The sequence below is a fragment of the Macaca thibetana genome, chromosome 2 (assembly GCF_024542745.1).
Source record: "Macaca thibetana thibetana isolate TM-01 chromosome 2, ASM2454274v1, whole genome shotgun sequence".
Taxonomy (NCBI): Eukaryota; Metazoa; Chordata; class Mammalia; order Primates; family Cercopithecidae; genus Macaca; species Macaca thibetana.
In genome coordinates this window covers 18,285,173-18,302,736 of record NC_065579.1, presented here as the reverse complement: position 1 = coordinate 18,302,736, position 17,564 = coordinate 18,285,173, and the positions used below count along the sequence as shown (strand labels likewise).

Here is a 17,564-nt window from a genome sequence, read left to right as displayed (position 1 = left end):
AGGCGGTTCTTTATAGCGGTATGAAAATGGACTAATGTAGATGATATGCTCAATTTCAAACATGCCTGATTAATGTCTCACTAAGACTCACGAAGTCTCACTAAGACAAACTAAGATTCGTTAAGACAAAAAAAGATCAAGAGTCAGTGGTAAATGTAGAACTGAAGTTAGGGAATGATAATTTCTTATGCATGACTTTAATCAATCATTCTCTAATGAACAGTTTAAAATTCTCCAAAGACATAATTTTCCAAAAACCTTTAATTATTACAAATCGACAATAGAAAATAAATCGAGGTTTCAACTCCTAATCTGAGAAATCCAAAGTGAACTTTGGGCAGTGCAATGTTCAAGGCAGCGAGGACAGCCTAGAACACAGTGAACATTTCTCTTTTTTCCTCAAAGTCTCCACCTGACATTTCAGGTTACCACCCCTGGATCCTATTGGGGTTGCTACAGGTACATCTGTCAACCTTAAATCACCTGAAATATGAAATGTCTCTATACCTTACATTAACACTATAACATTGTATCCTTTAAACTATTTGAAGAGTTGCAAAAATGGTTCGCCCTCTGCCATTACCCACTTAGATATTTACAACAATGAATATTATTTTCCTCAAGAAACAAACAGTTAAGCTGCTGAAGATATCCAAATCAAGAGATTTTATATACTATTATATTATCTCATATTATATTATCTAATCTCATATATCTAATATCATATAATAAATAATTTTAGTCCATTGAAAGTAGGCATATTATCTTTCCTCACTTTATTTTCTTGTCTTGCTGCTAATGATCGCACCAGTCCCTCTCTTCAGTACTTCCTGTGCAACAAATATTCCTACCCACTTTTACTAATCTTACTCAGGGTTTGGTCTCTTCTCACCTTCTTTCTTCTAGTTGCTCTCGTCTACCTCTCTTGCGTTCAGGAAAGTAAGACTCCCGAGTCTATACGTCAAGTGTGTAACTAGCTTCAGAGATCAATGACCTGTGGTTTTAGCTTACTAGGTATTGCTACTATGTCTTTGTCCCAAACTGAGATCATTATCCTCTTCAATATATTGTAATACAAACTACACAAATTCATACAAAACACACATATCAAGTTTTGTTTTCCTTTGTTTTAAATTCTCTCTAAAGCCATTAGGGTATGATCTCCACTCCTCCGGGCTCTTTCTTATCCTACATTCTTCACAATAAAACTAGTCATTAAGATTTGTGCAATCTATATCTGATGTGTATTCTCAACCCAGCCCTTCCTCCCTGCCACTGGTTGAATTTCTTCAATTACCATTTCCTACCTATACTAAGCTTTTTACTCCCTTTAACATACCTCCCCCAACAAACAATTTTCACATTGATTTTTGAATAATTTTTAAGCAAATGTAACTACAGAAATCACCTGCCTACTTGGCTTAGAGTATTACGTGGCCTTTACTAACTACAGAACAACACTCAAACTCCCCCAGATAGTACAAGTAGAACTTCATAATTTGGTTACTGCCACTGAACTGATTCTTGGAACATCCCATGCTACTTTGTACCTCTGTGTCTTGTTGAACGTGGAATTCTCTCTGCCTGAGTTCCCATATGGTAAAACTCACTCTCCATGACCCCACCACCACACACATACACATTTACACACACCATATAGATATGGGTATCAGTAACTACATAATAACATACTTTTTAAAAAAAGTATAATACACTTTTTTAAAGTACTGTCTTCATTTCAAGAACATCATTAAATCATACCAGGCAGAACTAGTTATGCTATTCGTCATAAGAAAAACAGTTTAAGCAACGGTTAAGAGTGAAAACTTCAGAATCATCCTGCCCAGGGATGCATTCAAACTCTGTCATTTACCAGATGTGTGATCATGGATCCATTGTCCATACTTTAGTTTCTTCCTCTGTGAAATAAAGATAATAATATCAGCACCTTTTCATAAAGCTTTGTAAAGATTAAAGGAACCTGGTGTGGTACAAGATAATGATCAATGTAAATGTTGACATTATTGTTGCCCTATGTTTGGCATTACCATGATAGGTTTGACAATTAGTCTTTTTTATTATGTAGTTCTTGATACCCACATCTATAATAGTTCTCTGCTAGAATATAACTCAGTGAAGATAGGCACCATATCTTATTCATTTTCATAGACTGTTTAACTCAGTATTGTGAATGCTAAATCAGGACTAGGAAATGTGACAGATGACATCTGCTTGGCTCCAGGAAGTTGACCTCAGGGAAACCATCTTCATCCCCAGCCATCAAGTCAGTCTTTCCCCATATAACATATTAACCTAATTCTCCTAAAATATTACCTCTAGTTTCACCCAAAGCAGCCAAACTGCCCATGAGTTTCTCTGTCTTGAGTGAAGAATGGAATTTTGGAAGCCTTGGCTATCCATTGTGTTGTTGGCAATAAGAACATAGAAAGTTTAATTCAGAAATTAAAGAAATAGGAGAATTGTAGCTAATTAATCTTATTTATTTGATACTTCATTATAGAAATTATTTTTAAAGGGTTTTGCTTATCTTTGGTTTCATTACCTTTATATGGTAACATTCCCAATAGTAGGACACCAGTAGAACCAACATTTCTATGCGTGTGAGATGTCACACAAATAGTTTCTCAACATACTGTTTCTTGAGTTAACATTGGGACATGCCTCTTAGAGATGTGGAAGCTGATTTAAACAACTTAGTTAGCATACCAAGGAGCCTAACATAAGTGTCCATAATAAAGTATATTATTCCTCATTCCCATTGCTGTATTCAATTTAGCCAGCAAATCTAACTTAGAGATAAGTAACTTAACAGAAAGGTAAATATTACTGTAGAGAAGAGCCTGGTCCCATTTTACATAGAACACAGGGTATCCAAAGATGTAGTTGAAACTTATTCCAATCCAGTTAATATTGTTCAAAATTGCTTAATGCTGATTCACTTGAGTTCAATAAGCTTAACACATTTTTTTCAACTTTCTATCTATACTACAGTTTAAAATTAGATAAAAGAAAATTTTCACATCATATTAGGAACAATGGACATATATACAAGTCTACTATCAGACAGAATGCAAAACTATTATGATTAAAGCACAAAGTACTATAAGATATATGTCTATATTAACTTTTGTATGTATAAAATGTTTCTGAAGGAGTACACAAGAAAGCATGATGGTGATTATCTGGGGAGGGCCAACGGAGTAGTGGGAAATAGGGTGAGAGGGAAACTTGTCTTTTAATGTTTGCCTTTTTATATTTTTTCAAAAAGAAAAAGCAAATTATTTCCATAGGACCGTGCAGGAAAGGCAATTGTGTTCTGAAGAGGAATTGGGAAGGCTTCTTGATAGTGCACTGACATGAGCTTTTCCTCTTGGAGAGGTGCCACATCCTAGCTGACCGACGTATTTTGTGATCCTATGGAATCCTCTAGCTGTAAACTAAGCCATAGGGATTTTTGAGTACCTTAAGCAAGTATGTGTCTGAGTTGTAGCTATAGGTTAAATTATGTAAAGAGTTACATGGCCTGAATCTCATAACCTTCACATTAATACAGAAACATGAAACTGAAATAAAGACTCCCGAAGTTAGCTTGATTGTTAGGTAAGGAAGAACAAACATTTCATAACTACACTATGGTGAATCTGTGCTGTTTGCATTTTAGGCAGTAGAAAATGTCAGTTCTGTCATCTGCCTGAATCTATCCAAGTTATCACTTAAAAAATTAGATTAATATCACTTTTATCTAGGACTCTGAAGGGTAGAGTGAAGAAGTGTCTGAGTCACAACAGAAAAGTAAAAATCTTAGCACTTTTTACTATAGGCTAACTTACAAGAACAAAAATGTGCATTCTCTTAGAACTATCTGGTAAAACTCTGTAATTTGTTTTCACTATTGCCCTATTACTCTTTTAGCAATCCAATATGAAATTCCATCCTTTCAAAGATGAACAGGGGAGTGGGAAATATTCCCTCCCATATTCAAAATCTCATCTTTCCTGTGCCCTTTTCATTGAGAGCTGCTGTGTAAAAGCCTCTTGGATTGTTTTATTTGAATACAATATATTCTTGGGGGAGATGTGAAAAAGAATGTTTTGTACAGCATTGGTTTGCTGGCTGCTTTATATGGGCATTTGATATTAAGCAATATGGAAACCTTATCTTATTATACTAGGAAAGGAATCTAATGTGAAGGATACGTTGGTATGACAATAAAAATGACCAATAACTTATTAATCTTGTACTATTATGTTACCCTGAGGATAGTATTCATGGTTCTAGCCCTAACAATATTGCCTGTGGACATGAAACACAAGCCAGTGCTGTTTATTTCAATGCATAAATAGGATTTGTTTTTTGTACAGTAAAAAAAAAAAAAAAAAAATCTACCCTGGGGTTATTGATGTATTCATGTTATTTTTATTGTCAGTGAAGTAAGATTTTACCATATTGCTACTGACTGCCAAATCCCCTGAAGATGACTTTTCTGCAGGCAAAATAATGTCCTATTAGTGACCTAGATTTGCATTTTCTGGATTTCTGGAGGACACTTGCCTTTAATGCCAAAGAACCAAGTAATTCTTTGCATTCCTTGAAAATATTAAGTTTTTCAAAGACTAGCTTAGACTTCCGTGGATCATACTTAGTTTACGTCTCTTATCCACTTTGGTATTTAATCTTTTGCTCATGTAAAAGAAACCTCCCCAGAAGTAACTAGCTCATGCTCATGTGCTTAAGCAGGGTATCGCAATCTTGATGTTACTGCCATTCAGGACTAGAAAATGTTTGCCGTAGGAGCTGTTCTATGCATTGTAGCATGTGTAGCAGCATCCCAGGCCTTTATTCACTAGATGCCAGTAGCTCCCCACTCTGCTCCAGTTGTGACAACAAAAAATGTCTCCAGACATTGCCAAATGTCTGCTGGAGAGCAAAATCACCTGTAGCTTAGAACCAGTGGGTTAAGTGTAAAAGAGGCACTTGGTATATACATAATGCCATGTGAATCTTCGTGAAGAAGTAAACTTTTACCAGGAAAATAACTTGTTAAACAACTCATTCCCATTTTCTGTAACATTTGCAAGGCGTAATGAATAGTGCATATATTACCAAATACAAAAACATTAATTCACATGTTTTGAATTACCTCATTTTGTTATTCTGCCTAGAAAGTTCCCCAATAGCATAACATCTCTGCTTGAAGTATTTATTTATTTTTATTTATTTTTTTAATGTGATGCCTGTGTGAAAATGTTTTCAAACCCTGACCATGGCAGGGACTGAGAAAAAGCTGAGAGATTTGGAAACACATTCTGTAGTTCCCTCCTTAGAGTCTGGCCTCGTGTATTTTCTTTAGATATGGTACCTCTAAGCCTCAGATGCAATGGTAGCCTCTCCTGTCATGGTTTAAACAGGGTGTATAGTTGGACTTGAGAAGAGCTTATTTCAGAATACTAGAATTAGGAGATCAAGACGGCATGCCGAGTCCGTTCTTCCCAGAACATTTTCAATTCTAAATGACTCTCTGAGTTGAGTGGCAGTATTGGAATTTGCTGGGAAGTATGAAATGTAATTCTTGTTTGATGGATAGGATTAGAGCAGATAGAACAAAAATGCATTAAATTTTCCCCCAAGGGTTCCTTTTGCTAGTATCAGTTTACTTGGCTGCTTTCTTTATGTTTCTGTTCTCTGTTTTCCCCACAGAATTTCCTGTAAACTTTGCCTGTCAATCCAATCTTTATTGCTTTCATTTTTAATACTCCAATTGGCGCATTTTACAAAATAGACCAGCCATGCTAAAATGTAACGTGTGGTTTGCTTTGTCTGTACAAGAGGCTGAACCTGGATTTCTACCAGAAGTTAAACCACTGCACGGTGTATAAGGAGGGCTGTTTGTTGAGTGGCCTTGGATGCCTCACGTGTCATTATGAGCCTCAAATGCTGTTCAGTGCCTCACAAATAAGATTGTCAAGGAGAAGACTTAGAAGAATTTTCAAATGCAAACCGTGATTTTCATAGAAAAGGACTGTTTGTTTTTTTGTTTTTGTTTTTTTTCTAGTTTCTAATGCCCCTGCATGCTTAGAAAGTAGGTACATTATTTAAGCTTCCTCTTAGCATTTAATACATGGTGTTGGACCATCTTCTCCGGGCTGTCATTCCTCAGCTTCCTACCTCTTTCAGGGACCTTTCTCCTATGGTCCCGCCACCATGGCATTGCCCTTCCTGTATGATAATCACTGCTGAATTCCACAAGCTGCTCTGCATTTATTCATTCATTCAACGTAGAGTTACCAAGTATCTACTATCTCCCAGGCTCTGTTCTAGGCAACCATACTGATATACACTCAGCCCCCTTGGACCTGACATTCTAGAATGAGAAATAGTCAATACATTGTATTTGTCAGTTCAGGCTGCCATAACAAAGTGGCTTGATTGATTTGGTGGCTTAAACAACAAAAATTTATCTTTCCTCAGTTCTGAATGGTAGAAATTCAAGATCAGTGTAGCTGATTCTGGTAAGGGCTCTCTTCTCCTGGATTGTAGATGGCTGCCATCTTTTTTGTTTGTTTGTTTGTTTGTTTTTTGAGAAAAGATCTCACTTTTGTCCAGGCTGGAGTGTGATAGCACAATCACGGCTCACTGCAGCTTCGATCTTCTGAACTTAAATTATCTTCCCACTTCACCTCCCAAGTAGAAGGGAATACAGATATGCACCACCACGCCCAACTAATTTTTGTATTTTTGTAGAGACGGGGTCTCACCATGTTGCTCACACTGGTCTCAAACTCCCGGGGCTTGTTATGTCCTTACATGGCCTTTCCTCAGTGTGTGCATGTGAGAGAGCCTGAGTGAGCTGTCTGATGTATCCTCTTAAAAGAACACTAATTCTATTTCATTAAGGCTCCACCCTTATCTCCTCATTTAACCCCAATTACTTCCTTAGACACCCCATCTTCAAATACAGCCACAGAAGGAGTTAGAGCTTCAGTATGTAAATTTAGGGGATCACAAACATTCAGTCCATAATATATAAAAAGAATTTTTTAAATTACCACTTCAGATAGTGATAAGAGAACTATACAAATAAATCAGGAGAAGGGGATAGAAAACAATTGGGGTAGACATGGCAGTTGCTAATTTAGCTATAATCCTCTCTGAAAAAGGGACAGTGGAGTGAGACCAGAAATGAAAAAGAGACAGCCTTATAAAATGTTGAAGAAGCGAGCATTTTAGGTAGAAAGAACTGCAAGTTCAGTGTAGAGACGACAGTGAGAATGATGAGATCACAGGACAGAAAGTAGTTTGGTTGAATCCTAGTCAGCTACGGAGAAAAGGCTAAGAAAACAATATCAGAGAAGTAGGCAATAGCCTGATTGTGCTAGCCAGTGCAAGGACTGAACATTTGTTTTCATGGCAATGGAAAGTCTATGGAGAGCTTTAGGCTGATTAATACCTAAATATGGTACAATTTAAGTGACTAAATAAAGAAACTCAGAGGGATATTTTACAATCTTACCCATCTTTGTTAGATATAGTAAATGTTGAATAATTTTTTAAAATGAAAAGATGAGTGTTTTCTTACATAGTAATTCTTTTTAAAAAAATCAGATTTATTAGATATAATTTACATACAGTATATTCACTCTCTTTAGTGTACAGTTCGATGATTCTGACAAATACATACAATCATGTAACCACCACCACAATCAAGATGTAGAACAGGTATCTCCCCTCCTCAAATTCCCTCGTGCTCATTTGGAATCAACCCCTTCCTCCACCCCTCTATATTTTTGCCTTTTCCCTAGTGTGATATAAATGAAATCACATAGTATATACCCCTTTGAGTCTGACTTCTTCCATTTAGCAAAATTTACTTGAGATTCCTCACGGTGAATGTTTCAGTAGTTATTTTCCTTTTATTACTAAGTTGTGTTCCATTGTATGGATGTGCCACAATTTGATTATTAATTCAGAGGAAGGACATTTGGGTTGTTTCCAGTTTGGGGCAAGCATGAATAGTCTCTATAAACATTTGGATTAAAGTTTTTCCATAAACAAAATTTTTATTTAATTTTGGTTAGTATGGAGAAATGGGACTGCTGGGCCATAGGGAATGTATATGATCAGTTTTAAAAGAAACTGCAAAGCTGTTTTCCAAAATGGGTGTAATGTTTTGCTTTCCCAGTAACATTGAATGAGAATTCCACTTTCTCTGCATCCTTGTCAGCTGTTAGTATTGTCTTTAAAAGCAAAAAAACTTTGCATTATCTCTTTTTGTCATTCTATCAGGTGTATAGTCAGTGGCTTCTTTTAAACATCACAACTATAAATTTATGGGTCTGGTGAGTATGGATAGTAAGAATGTAATGTATGATGGGATAATTTTTTTCATCTACACTATGTTTTTTACCCAAAAGAGTATGATCTTATCAAATCATTGTTAAGAGTTAAAGTACATTTAAGACTATAATTTAAGTACATTTAAGACTATATCTTTGCTTGAAGACTTTTATACAAAATAAGCTTAAAGAATTTATTCCTTGAATCCTGACAACCTTGAATTCAAGTCCTCCCATATTTAATGGGAGTCTCGTGGGATGCTTTCTTAGAAAGGCAACTCATGAAAATCTCTATTTAAAATATCAGTGACCCCTGAGGTTGGATGAAATCTTTGTCTCACAGATTCCAAGCTCAGTCATACTATTAGAAAAATAAACCATACTAATTGAGTTTTGCTGAAAGTACAATAAAGTGAAAGAATTATACCGTTATTTCTCACATGCATTTTTCCAACCTATCCTCACATCGCTGACATACTCCATCTCAGGCAACCTGGTTTTGTCTGTTCTGTGACTGGTCACTCTAGCCTTTCACTTACCAGTAAGACACGGGGGAAACACAATTTAAAATTCTGCTGAAGGATTTGAGCATTCAATAACTCATGGACTCGACAGTATAGTATGGCAGAAATGGACATTTCACTGATTTTCATATCCAAAAGCTACCCTTTAATAGGTCTCCAGAAGAATCATCCCTCCTCTGATTTGTGAATTCCTGATCTTGTAGCATTCTACAATCGTTCAGTGAAGGGCTCTGGAGTACTAGAACATTCAATGTTTTTACAGAGTCTATAGGAGCGTATCATATAGTCTTCAGTGTCTCTGCCAGTGCCTTGATGTAATCCAGAAAGCATTCCTATTCCAACCTCAATTCCAATTGTCCTGTCACTTCTCTTTTCATGGAGAAAGTATTTTCTGCATGAGGGCATGGACCTATGCCTAACACAAAATATCCATAACTTTCTAGGAACTGGTCTTTATTTCCTGACTGAAGACACAGATGCAGTTCCTGTATCTGTAACATCAGTCACTTTTGTAAAGCTTGGTGCTTTCATTTTGACTTTCTTTCAAAGCCTTTTAAACAACACTCAGCTTCTCTCCTCCTGCTGGTTTGGAGACAGTATTAAACTTACCTGGCATAAGGAAGATTTTGTGCGGCTAATTTTATAAGATGACTCCAAGTCATTTCATTCAGAGCTACTTATTTCTCTTAGTGGATTCAAATAGTGTAAATCTGGACATTCCTGTTAATGGTTGGTGGAAAAACATGCGGGTGGAAATATGTCTTTCCCATAGGTACTTGAGAGCATTTGATTAGAGGCCAGGCATGTAGCAACTTCGTGAATCTTCTTTTTTTTTGTTTTCTGTTTGCAGATTTTATTCTTCACCGTACAGTATTGCAACCAACCGCATGATTCCACAGACATCTATCACGCCATTCATTGCTGCTTCCCCTGTCTCCACATACCAGGTATGTCCGATTTACCTGCACCTTAGGAGATATCTTTCTTGCAGTAATACACTATTTAGAGGCAAAAAGGACACAGTAGAATGAAAAGAAAACATTTCTCATACACTTTAATCACATCTTAATGTAATAATACTCAAGTTATGAGTTAGTCTATACTTTCAAGAGCCTGTTTGCATCAATTCACTGGATAATAAAATCCAGTATGCTTTTCATTCTTCCTGCTGAGTTTTCATGATTATGCTACTTTCCAACCAACCTTAATACAGCTCTGTCACCACTGGGAAATTATTTTGTTTGTTGTCTGTTATTTTGGTTGTTCATGTTCCCTATTGTGTCTTTTCTAAAAGCACATTTCTAGCAATTCCTTCACTCACTCCAGGATATTTTGTCACTGTCATCTCATTTTGTCATGGTTGTCCTGGTAAAGCTCCATAGATAGATGTTAAATCCTACTTCCCAAGAAACAGAAGAAATTATCAAAGTGGTAAAAAGTTGTTCCTATTCCCTGCTGTTATTTCATTCTCAGTTCAAGAGAGACCAAAAGAGACCTCAGGGGTTCCGCATGTTGAAATGCTGGAAAGTCTGAGACTCAATGTGTGTCATCAACTAGATATTCTAGCCAGTTAATTCCAAGTACATAGGTGGATTAAAATAGTCACATTTCTCCCTCAAACAATATACTTTATTTTATTCCTCTGAGTTATTACGTATGTGATATTAATCTCCTCTCTACCTAATACTGTTCTTCAAACAGTTCTTCCAATTCTAATTAGAAAATGCCTATATATATGCTGCATGTAGAAAGTGTCTAGTGTCATTTCTTAAAAGTTTGGAGGGAGAAAGAGAGAATGCAAGCGTGTGTATGCATGTGCTTCTTGAATTTTGCAGCTGGTGGGGGTGGATGTTATATAATGGGTAAAACTGTAATGCTGCTGACTGCTACTAATTCAGTGAAGTTTTGCCTTGTTCAGTCACTATATACTTCAATTCAGGATATCCCAGCTGTCAGAGAATCAAACTTAAGACTATGTGCACTTTTCCTTAACTGATTCCCCCTGAAGCAGATCATTTTCTTTCTTTTTCTGCACTCAGATTCTTGAAACATATCCGTGGGCAAATGGAATAGATTTTTCATTTGAATTACATTAGAGGGTCTCTGAATGGCTGATTTCTTAATTGCCTTTCCTTGGGACCCATGAGGCTATGTGCAGGTGCTGTTCAGTTTTTGTTCTTCCTGCAGGCCTGCCTGGTTGTAATGTGCGTGTGTGTGTGTGTGTGTGTGTGTGTGTGTGTGTGTTTCCTTTTTCTTTTTTTTTTTTCTAATCATGGCCTCTGTTCCAGCCAAGACCACCCATTAAGCCACAGTGTAGAGCACTTTGGTGACATGAATAAAATATTCACTGAAGAGCGATTTTACTTGGGAGGGCTCATAAGTAGAATTTAACTCTAGCTCCCTTTTCTCAAAAGAAGAGATTGCAGCAATGATCTATGTTGTTGATGCTTACCTTTCACCAGGTTTTTTCAGTCCAAAGTGCTTTGGCAATTCTGTGTGTGTGAGTATACAAAAAAAAATCTTCTGAGTTCTCCATGTGACATTCAGCTTATATGGGCTGACTTTTTCATTTGGCTGACACGTGGCACATTTAAGAATAGTTGGCTGGCTGACATCTCATTTTTATTTGTTATACCAATTACCAGGAGAGAAAATAATTACAAACGTGTTTAACTTGGGTTAAACCAAAATAATTGCCCCAAATTTTTGGTTTATCTCTTTAGCTCTTACCACAACTTTTACCACTTGAACATATTTCTAAAATGGGATCACTTGAGCATTCGAAGTTACAACAGATGACAGAAAAAGAGAAAGTTTTAGCAGTCAACTCTTGCTTCCTTCATTACTTGCCATGACATCCCTGAGAGCTGATCTTCAAATGGTCTCTGAGGCCTCCTAAAACTTTAGCCTTCAACGTCAACCTCAAAATATGCTCCAAGACCCAGCCTGGGCTATGTGGGCACTGAAGTCAGCTCCATTGATATAGGAAGTTGCTTTACCTTTTACCTTGTTTCAGTGACCAATTTAATCAAGTCCAAGAATTGCCTTCTTACCCTTGGTTTTGAGCACGAATTAACTGTAAAGTCAGGTGGACTCCACTTTCTTATGACCTAGTGTGACTCCACTGAACACAAGAACCAAGTTCTCTCTATGATTGCTTTGTGCTAATAAATGCTGTTTGATGCATAGGTCCAGAGTACTTCATGGATGCCTCATCCGCCATACGTTATGCAACCAACAGTAAGTGTTCTCAGTCACCTGAGGCTAATATTTCTATTATCCAAGTACAAGCTTTTGGAATGCATAGAAGCTTTGGGGTAAAGCTTTTGTTATATTATGTAACTCTTTCAGGCAGCCATATTCTCCAGATAAAAAGCTGTTCCTGAAATTCTACAAAAGCATGTACGATAGATAGCTAGAGATCGACATAGACATAGAATTAGATAAAGAGAGAGGGTGACAAAACAAGAGAGTGAGAGAGAGAGAGTGTGTGGAAACTTTATTAGAGGAAATAGCAATCAGCCATTCAAGCTGAGTCTACCATTTCTTATGCATGAGGAATTTCTGCTTTATGTAGGAACTCAGAACTCCGGACAATTAAATTTATTCTACAAGGAAACTCTTTGTTTCCCTTCTCTTTCTGATATGCTTTTCTCTCTTTGGCCACAGTCTGATATGCTTTAGGGACAATTTGGAGTATCATAGACAAATTTTGACTTGAAGCAATATATTTCAAATATGAAGATAGTTGTCTGCTAATAGATGAAGTTATATAGATAGATGGCAAGGAGTGTAAATATTTTCATGTTAATTAACTATAGCAGTTCTCTTTTTCTTTAGTGGAAATTTTCTCTCTGCAAAATATTCAAACTCTATTTTCTACTTGCTAGATTTCCCATTTTATGGCACAATATTACATCAATTCCAAGTGAAAAGCATGACGTAGTACATTAGAATCTAGACTGAAGGCTAATGATTGCGTTTATCTTTGCCTAGGTCTTCCAGGTTTTCTAGCTCTATAGAAGTGTGAGATAGAGATTTCAAAAGCAACACACTCGTGAGAGTGTGAGGCAGGAGAAAGAGCCCTAGACTGGAAGTTGTGTGACAAGGTCTCTGGTGAATCTTCTGGGTATGCTCTCGGTGCATTTGTTTCCTTTTCTGACACTATATACCTTATAGTGCTTTTGTGAGGATCAAATGAGAGATCATATGTAAAGACAATGTAAAAAAGTATACATGCTGTGCATTATTATTATCATTGTCCTCATTATTATTGCACATGTTCATTATACAAGGAAGAAGCAGTGCTAAATTTTAACCTCTTTAGAAGATAAATGTAAATAAGTTAGTATATAGTAAAGACCAGGGAGCTAAACACATAGGCATTCATTTCCTGGACTCAAAAAATTAGAGAATCTGCTTTCATATTTCAGCTGTGTCCATTTTATTTTTTTAAATAAGGAACTTTTCATGTTGCTCCAAACATTTGGATGGTTTTTTATTTAAAGAATAAAATATATGTAGTTTACCACAGCAGAACTTTGTACCATATTTTGCAAAGCCCTTTATTTACCATTATTTACACACCTTGAGGGCTTTCTGAGTTCATCTAGTCTATGTTCTATAAATCATATGCAACAAATCCAGGCTACACTTTTCTGTCCAAGTCATAAGGCAAAATTCAGTATGTGCTGCCAAACCAATACATAGGATAGCAAAGACTAAGCCAACAGAGGAGAAGGAAAGAAGTGCTGCCAAGTTCTCAAGAGGAGACTTTCTGGAAGGAAACAACCACCTTCTCAAAAATGTGTTCATCCATAAAGCACTAATGCTAACTTAGCCCTCTTATTGAGTTTTAACATCATCTCTTTGTGGCCAAAATGAGTGCACATCTGGCAAAATCTGAATATTTTACCAGATATCAAACTATGTAAGATTCTTCAGTACTTCTAGATCTATTAGGGGCAGGGAAGATGGTTGTATGGGACTTTATTTCAGCTGTCACTCAAGACTTTTACAAAGTTTTTCAAATACCTCCTTTTGCACCCCAGTACAGCTTCAGCCTCATGTTTGCATGTATTATTTCTGTGCGTGTATTATTAGTGTATGTGTGCATGTGTGTGTGCTTTAATTTGTCCCTTTAGATTTTCCTTGCTGTGGCTACTACTCAGAGCTGATATCATATCTCTTCCCATGACTAGATTATGCATCATGCTTGAGCTTAGGCCACTAGGTTTAACTGTAATGTTTATGGCTGGGGTGGATTCCTGGAAAAATAGAAGTGACTGGGCCACCCACCACTTTGCTATCTTTTAGATGGAGAAAAGGGCTAAACACTGTCATGGAAACACAGAGTTTGTACCATCAATCATTGCCCTGTAATAATCTTGTTGGCTGTCCATATTACATAAGTAACTTTACCCAACTGGCTTTAATTTTATCATCAAAGTGAGGGTAAATCACCCTATGATACTAAAATATAAAAATATTTAAGCTATCTTAGACTACAAATCAAAAATCTGAATCTGAGAAGAATTAATAAGGAACTTGACGATTAACAGCATGGATTCTTGTTTGAGCTCATTAGGATAGGAAACCCTTCTTAGCAAGGGGGTACTGAGTTATTTACGTAAACTTTCTGAGACACAGTTTTCTCATGTGTAACATGAACATAATAATACATAAATAATTATGTTTTGTTCATTAAATGACATAAGGCATTAAAGCTCTTAAAATAATTTCTGATAAAGAGCACTCAATAAATTATTATTTAATTATATTAGTAAACTTCTCATTATGCTTTAAATTATCCCAATTTTATCAAATGAGTGCTGTTATAAGCAGAAAGCTAAAAATAAGCAACTTTGTTGAGAATCATCTACTTCTACCACATTCATAGTGCTAATTACCTTACTTTGCTAATGAGTTTGGTGGAGAGAGACTCTGTGGCTATAAACAAGACAAATTGCTTACATTCGTACTTATTTCACTTACTTTCTAAAGATTCAACACCTAAAACTTAAAAAAAAATGCCCATTGAGAATCTCATTTTTTCAGTAACTGTAGACCACTTTACAAATAAATTCAAGGTGTCAAAATCTATGTCTCAAATATATTGCCCATAATTCCAATTTGCTTGCAAGTTTTCTTCTCTATCACATTTTCTCTTTCCTCACTTTATGATAATTTCATGCATGAGGTTTTATTGTACAGGAATATACCTCCCCTATCACCAAGCACGTATACTGACTCCTGAGTTGAAGATGTATTGCCTAGGCTAGAAGCCCTTTGGGTTCTCTCTCAGGCTTGACTTGAAGGGCTCTAATGTCTCAATCTAGTTTGTATTTGCAAACAGCGCTTCCTTAAAGTTCTAAAATAGAGCACAATGTCCTTGATGTCTTTGCTAGGGAGGATGAATACGTCAACTGGAGGGGTAACAATTGGTAAGAGAGAAATGAAATAGCACAGAGAACGAAAGGGAACAGTAGAGGCATGAAAGAAGAACAGAAAACATAAGCATATCATTTCTACAGTTTGCCGTTTAAGTTTATTTCTTTGGACATTTACTTTTCTAAGTAATGTGCTTGTAGATTTAGAAAAAAATACTCTGGGAAGAAAGGATAGACATCTCCCTGCATGGATTATAATTCTGGTGTTTTGGAAAGAAAAGAGATTTCTTTCACTGGACCCTGGGAACTTATTGGATCTCCTGGAAAGCTGTCACACCCCATGTAGGGAAGCAAGAGCATTTCTGTTTGCCTTTTGTTGTTCACCTGAACAGACTCTGAGAAGACAGCACTGTTAGACTAAATTAGGAATTCGCTTTTTGCTGAGAAGTAAAAATGCTGACTTTGTCAATGTAGTTGGTTATTTGTTTCTGCTTCTCAGCACAGACGTCTGTACTGCATGCTGAAATCTCACCACTGCACTGACAGAATTTTAATAGTTGATGGATTGCACCAAATATCTACTCTACAGAGCAGTATGTTACATTGGAATGTCATATGAATACACAATTGAAATTCCTGTGTTCCAATACATTGGATATTTTGTTATGTCTGTATTACTGACAAGGAGAAAAGATGATAGTTTTCAAGAGGAAGCAGCGTTCCACTTTCTTAAACTTTATTTAAGTTCATTTGAAGCATAAATCTTCTGTTCTTGATATGGTTAGTGTTATATCATCTCAAGGAGAAAGGTCAGTTTTCATTTTGACTTAATTACAAATTGGTTATCTAATTACAGTATTCTAAGAAATGCAAGATGCCCTTATTGAATCAATACATGATTTGTTGCCATGGCAACAAATGACAAAAAAAGTTGCAAGCAAATAAAAAATTGAAATTGTTATGATTAATAAACCCTGATTTTTCAGCTAAAGAGCAAATGTAAACTGCTTCTCTACAACCAGACTGTTTAAGAAACCCCAGAATACTTAATTTGGTCATTCTTTGCCCTTAGACATGTAAGGCCTAAGGGCTAGTTTTAGAGTTGTGTCCTTCAAATTTGTAGGTGTGTGTTTTGAGAAGGCGTTATCACCAAATTTGCCCTAATTACTGTAGAAAATAGTCTTGGCTTGGCTATTGTTAAATATAACTTCAAAATTTTACAGTAATTTTTTAAATATAATCTCAGGCGACTTCAGTAAAATAACTTTAAACAATGAAATGCAAGGCTTATAATTCAAAAGAAGTGTATAGAGTATAAAAGATTTTCCTCCTAGGATCCCTTCATTCATCATTTCTATTCTCCAGAAATAAACCTTGTCAACAAAATCAGGTATTTCTTTTTTTTTTTTTTTTTTTTTTTTGAGACGGAGTCTCGCTCTGTCGCCCAGGCTGGAGTGCAGTGGCCAGATCTCAGCTCACTGCAAGCTCCGCCTCCTGGGTTTACGCCATTCTCCTGCCTCAGCCTCCCGAGTAGCTGGGACTACAGGCGCCCGCCACCTCGCCCGGCTAGTTTTTTGTATTTTTTAGTAGAGACAGGGTTTCACCATGTTAGCCAGGATGGTCTTGATCTCCTGACCTCGTGATCCGCCCGTCTCGGCCTCCCAAAGTGCTAGGATTACAGGCTTGAGCCACCGCGCCCGGCCCAAAATCAGGTATTTCTATCCAGTCAATTTTATGTGCATATGAAAGTATATATTTGCATGTGTGTAAATGTGTATTTTTAATATGGAAACAATATTATTCTACAAATATTGTATTACAATTTGCTTTATTTTTCCTCAATAATAAAATGATCTGGATGTCAATAAATGTGAGTCTCATATAGATCTATATCAACTTTGATAACAGCTCCATTATCCACTATTGTATAGATGCACCAAAAGGTGTAATTTCTTGAAAACTCAAGACTGTAATATTACGCCCTAGTGAGAAAACATCTATCGGATAAGTTGCTGACACAAAAGATATTTACATTTTAAAATTTGATATATATTATTGTCAAACTGCATTTTAGATAGCAGTTTCTTTTTCTCCACAACCTCAGTTAAAAGCAGGTGATCTCAAGTTTTAGACATTTTGTTAATGTGGTAAATGTCTCACTGATACTTTACTTTCATTTCTGAATCCTCTGAGTTGAGTTGATTTTCACATGCTTATTGACTGATTTTATTTTCTTTACTTCTGAACTTCAAGTTGGTTTGCTTTGCTTAGTTTTCTTTTGAGGTATTGATCTTTTC

General features: G+C 36.3%; 1 protein-coding gene across 17 annotated transcripts in view; it reads left to right on the top strand.

The window, feature by feature from the left end:
• Window positions 1–17,564, top strand: part of RBMS3 (RNA binding motif single stranded interacting protein 3) — a 1,212,964-nt gene that overhangs the window by 1,079,075 nt on the left and 116,325 nt on the right. For 14 of the 17 annotated variants that reach the window (XM_050779422.1, XM_050779425.1, XM_050779420.1 and 11 more), the window contains 2 exons: window positions 9,729–9,825; window positions 12,068–12,118. In XM_050779422.1, coding sequence (XP_050635379.1) covers window positions 9,729–9,825; window positions 12,068–12,118 — 148 coding nt within the window. The remainder of the gene's footprint in view (window positions 1–9,728; window positions 9,826–12,067; window positions 12,119–17,564) is intronic. The other 3 variants (XM_050779433.1, XM_050779436.1, XM_050779434.1) reach the window with 1 other exon arrangement.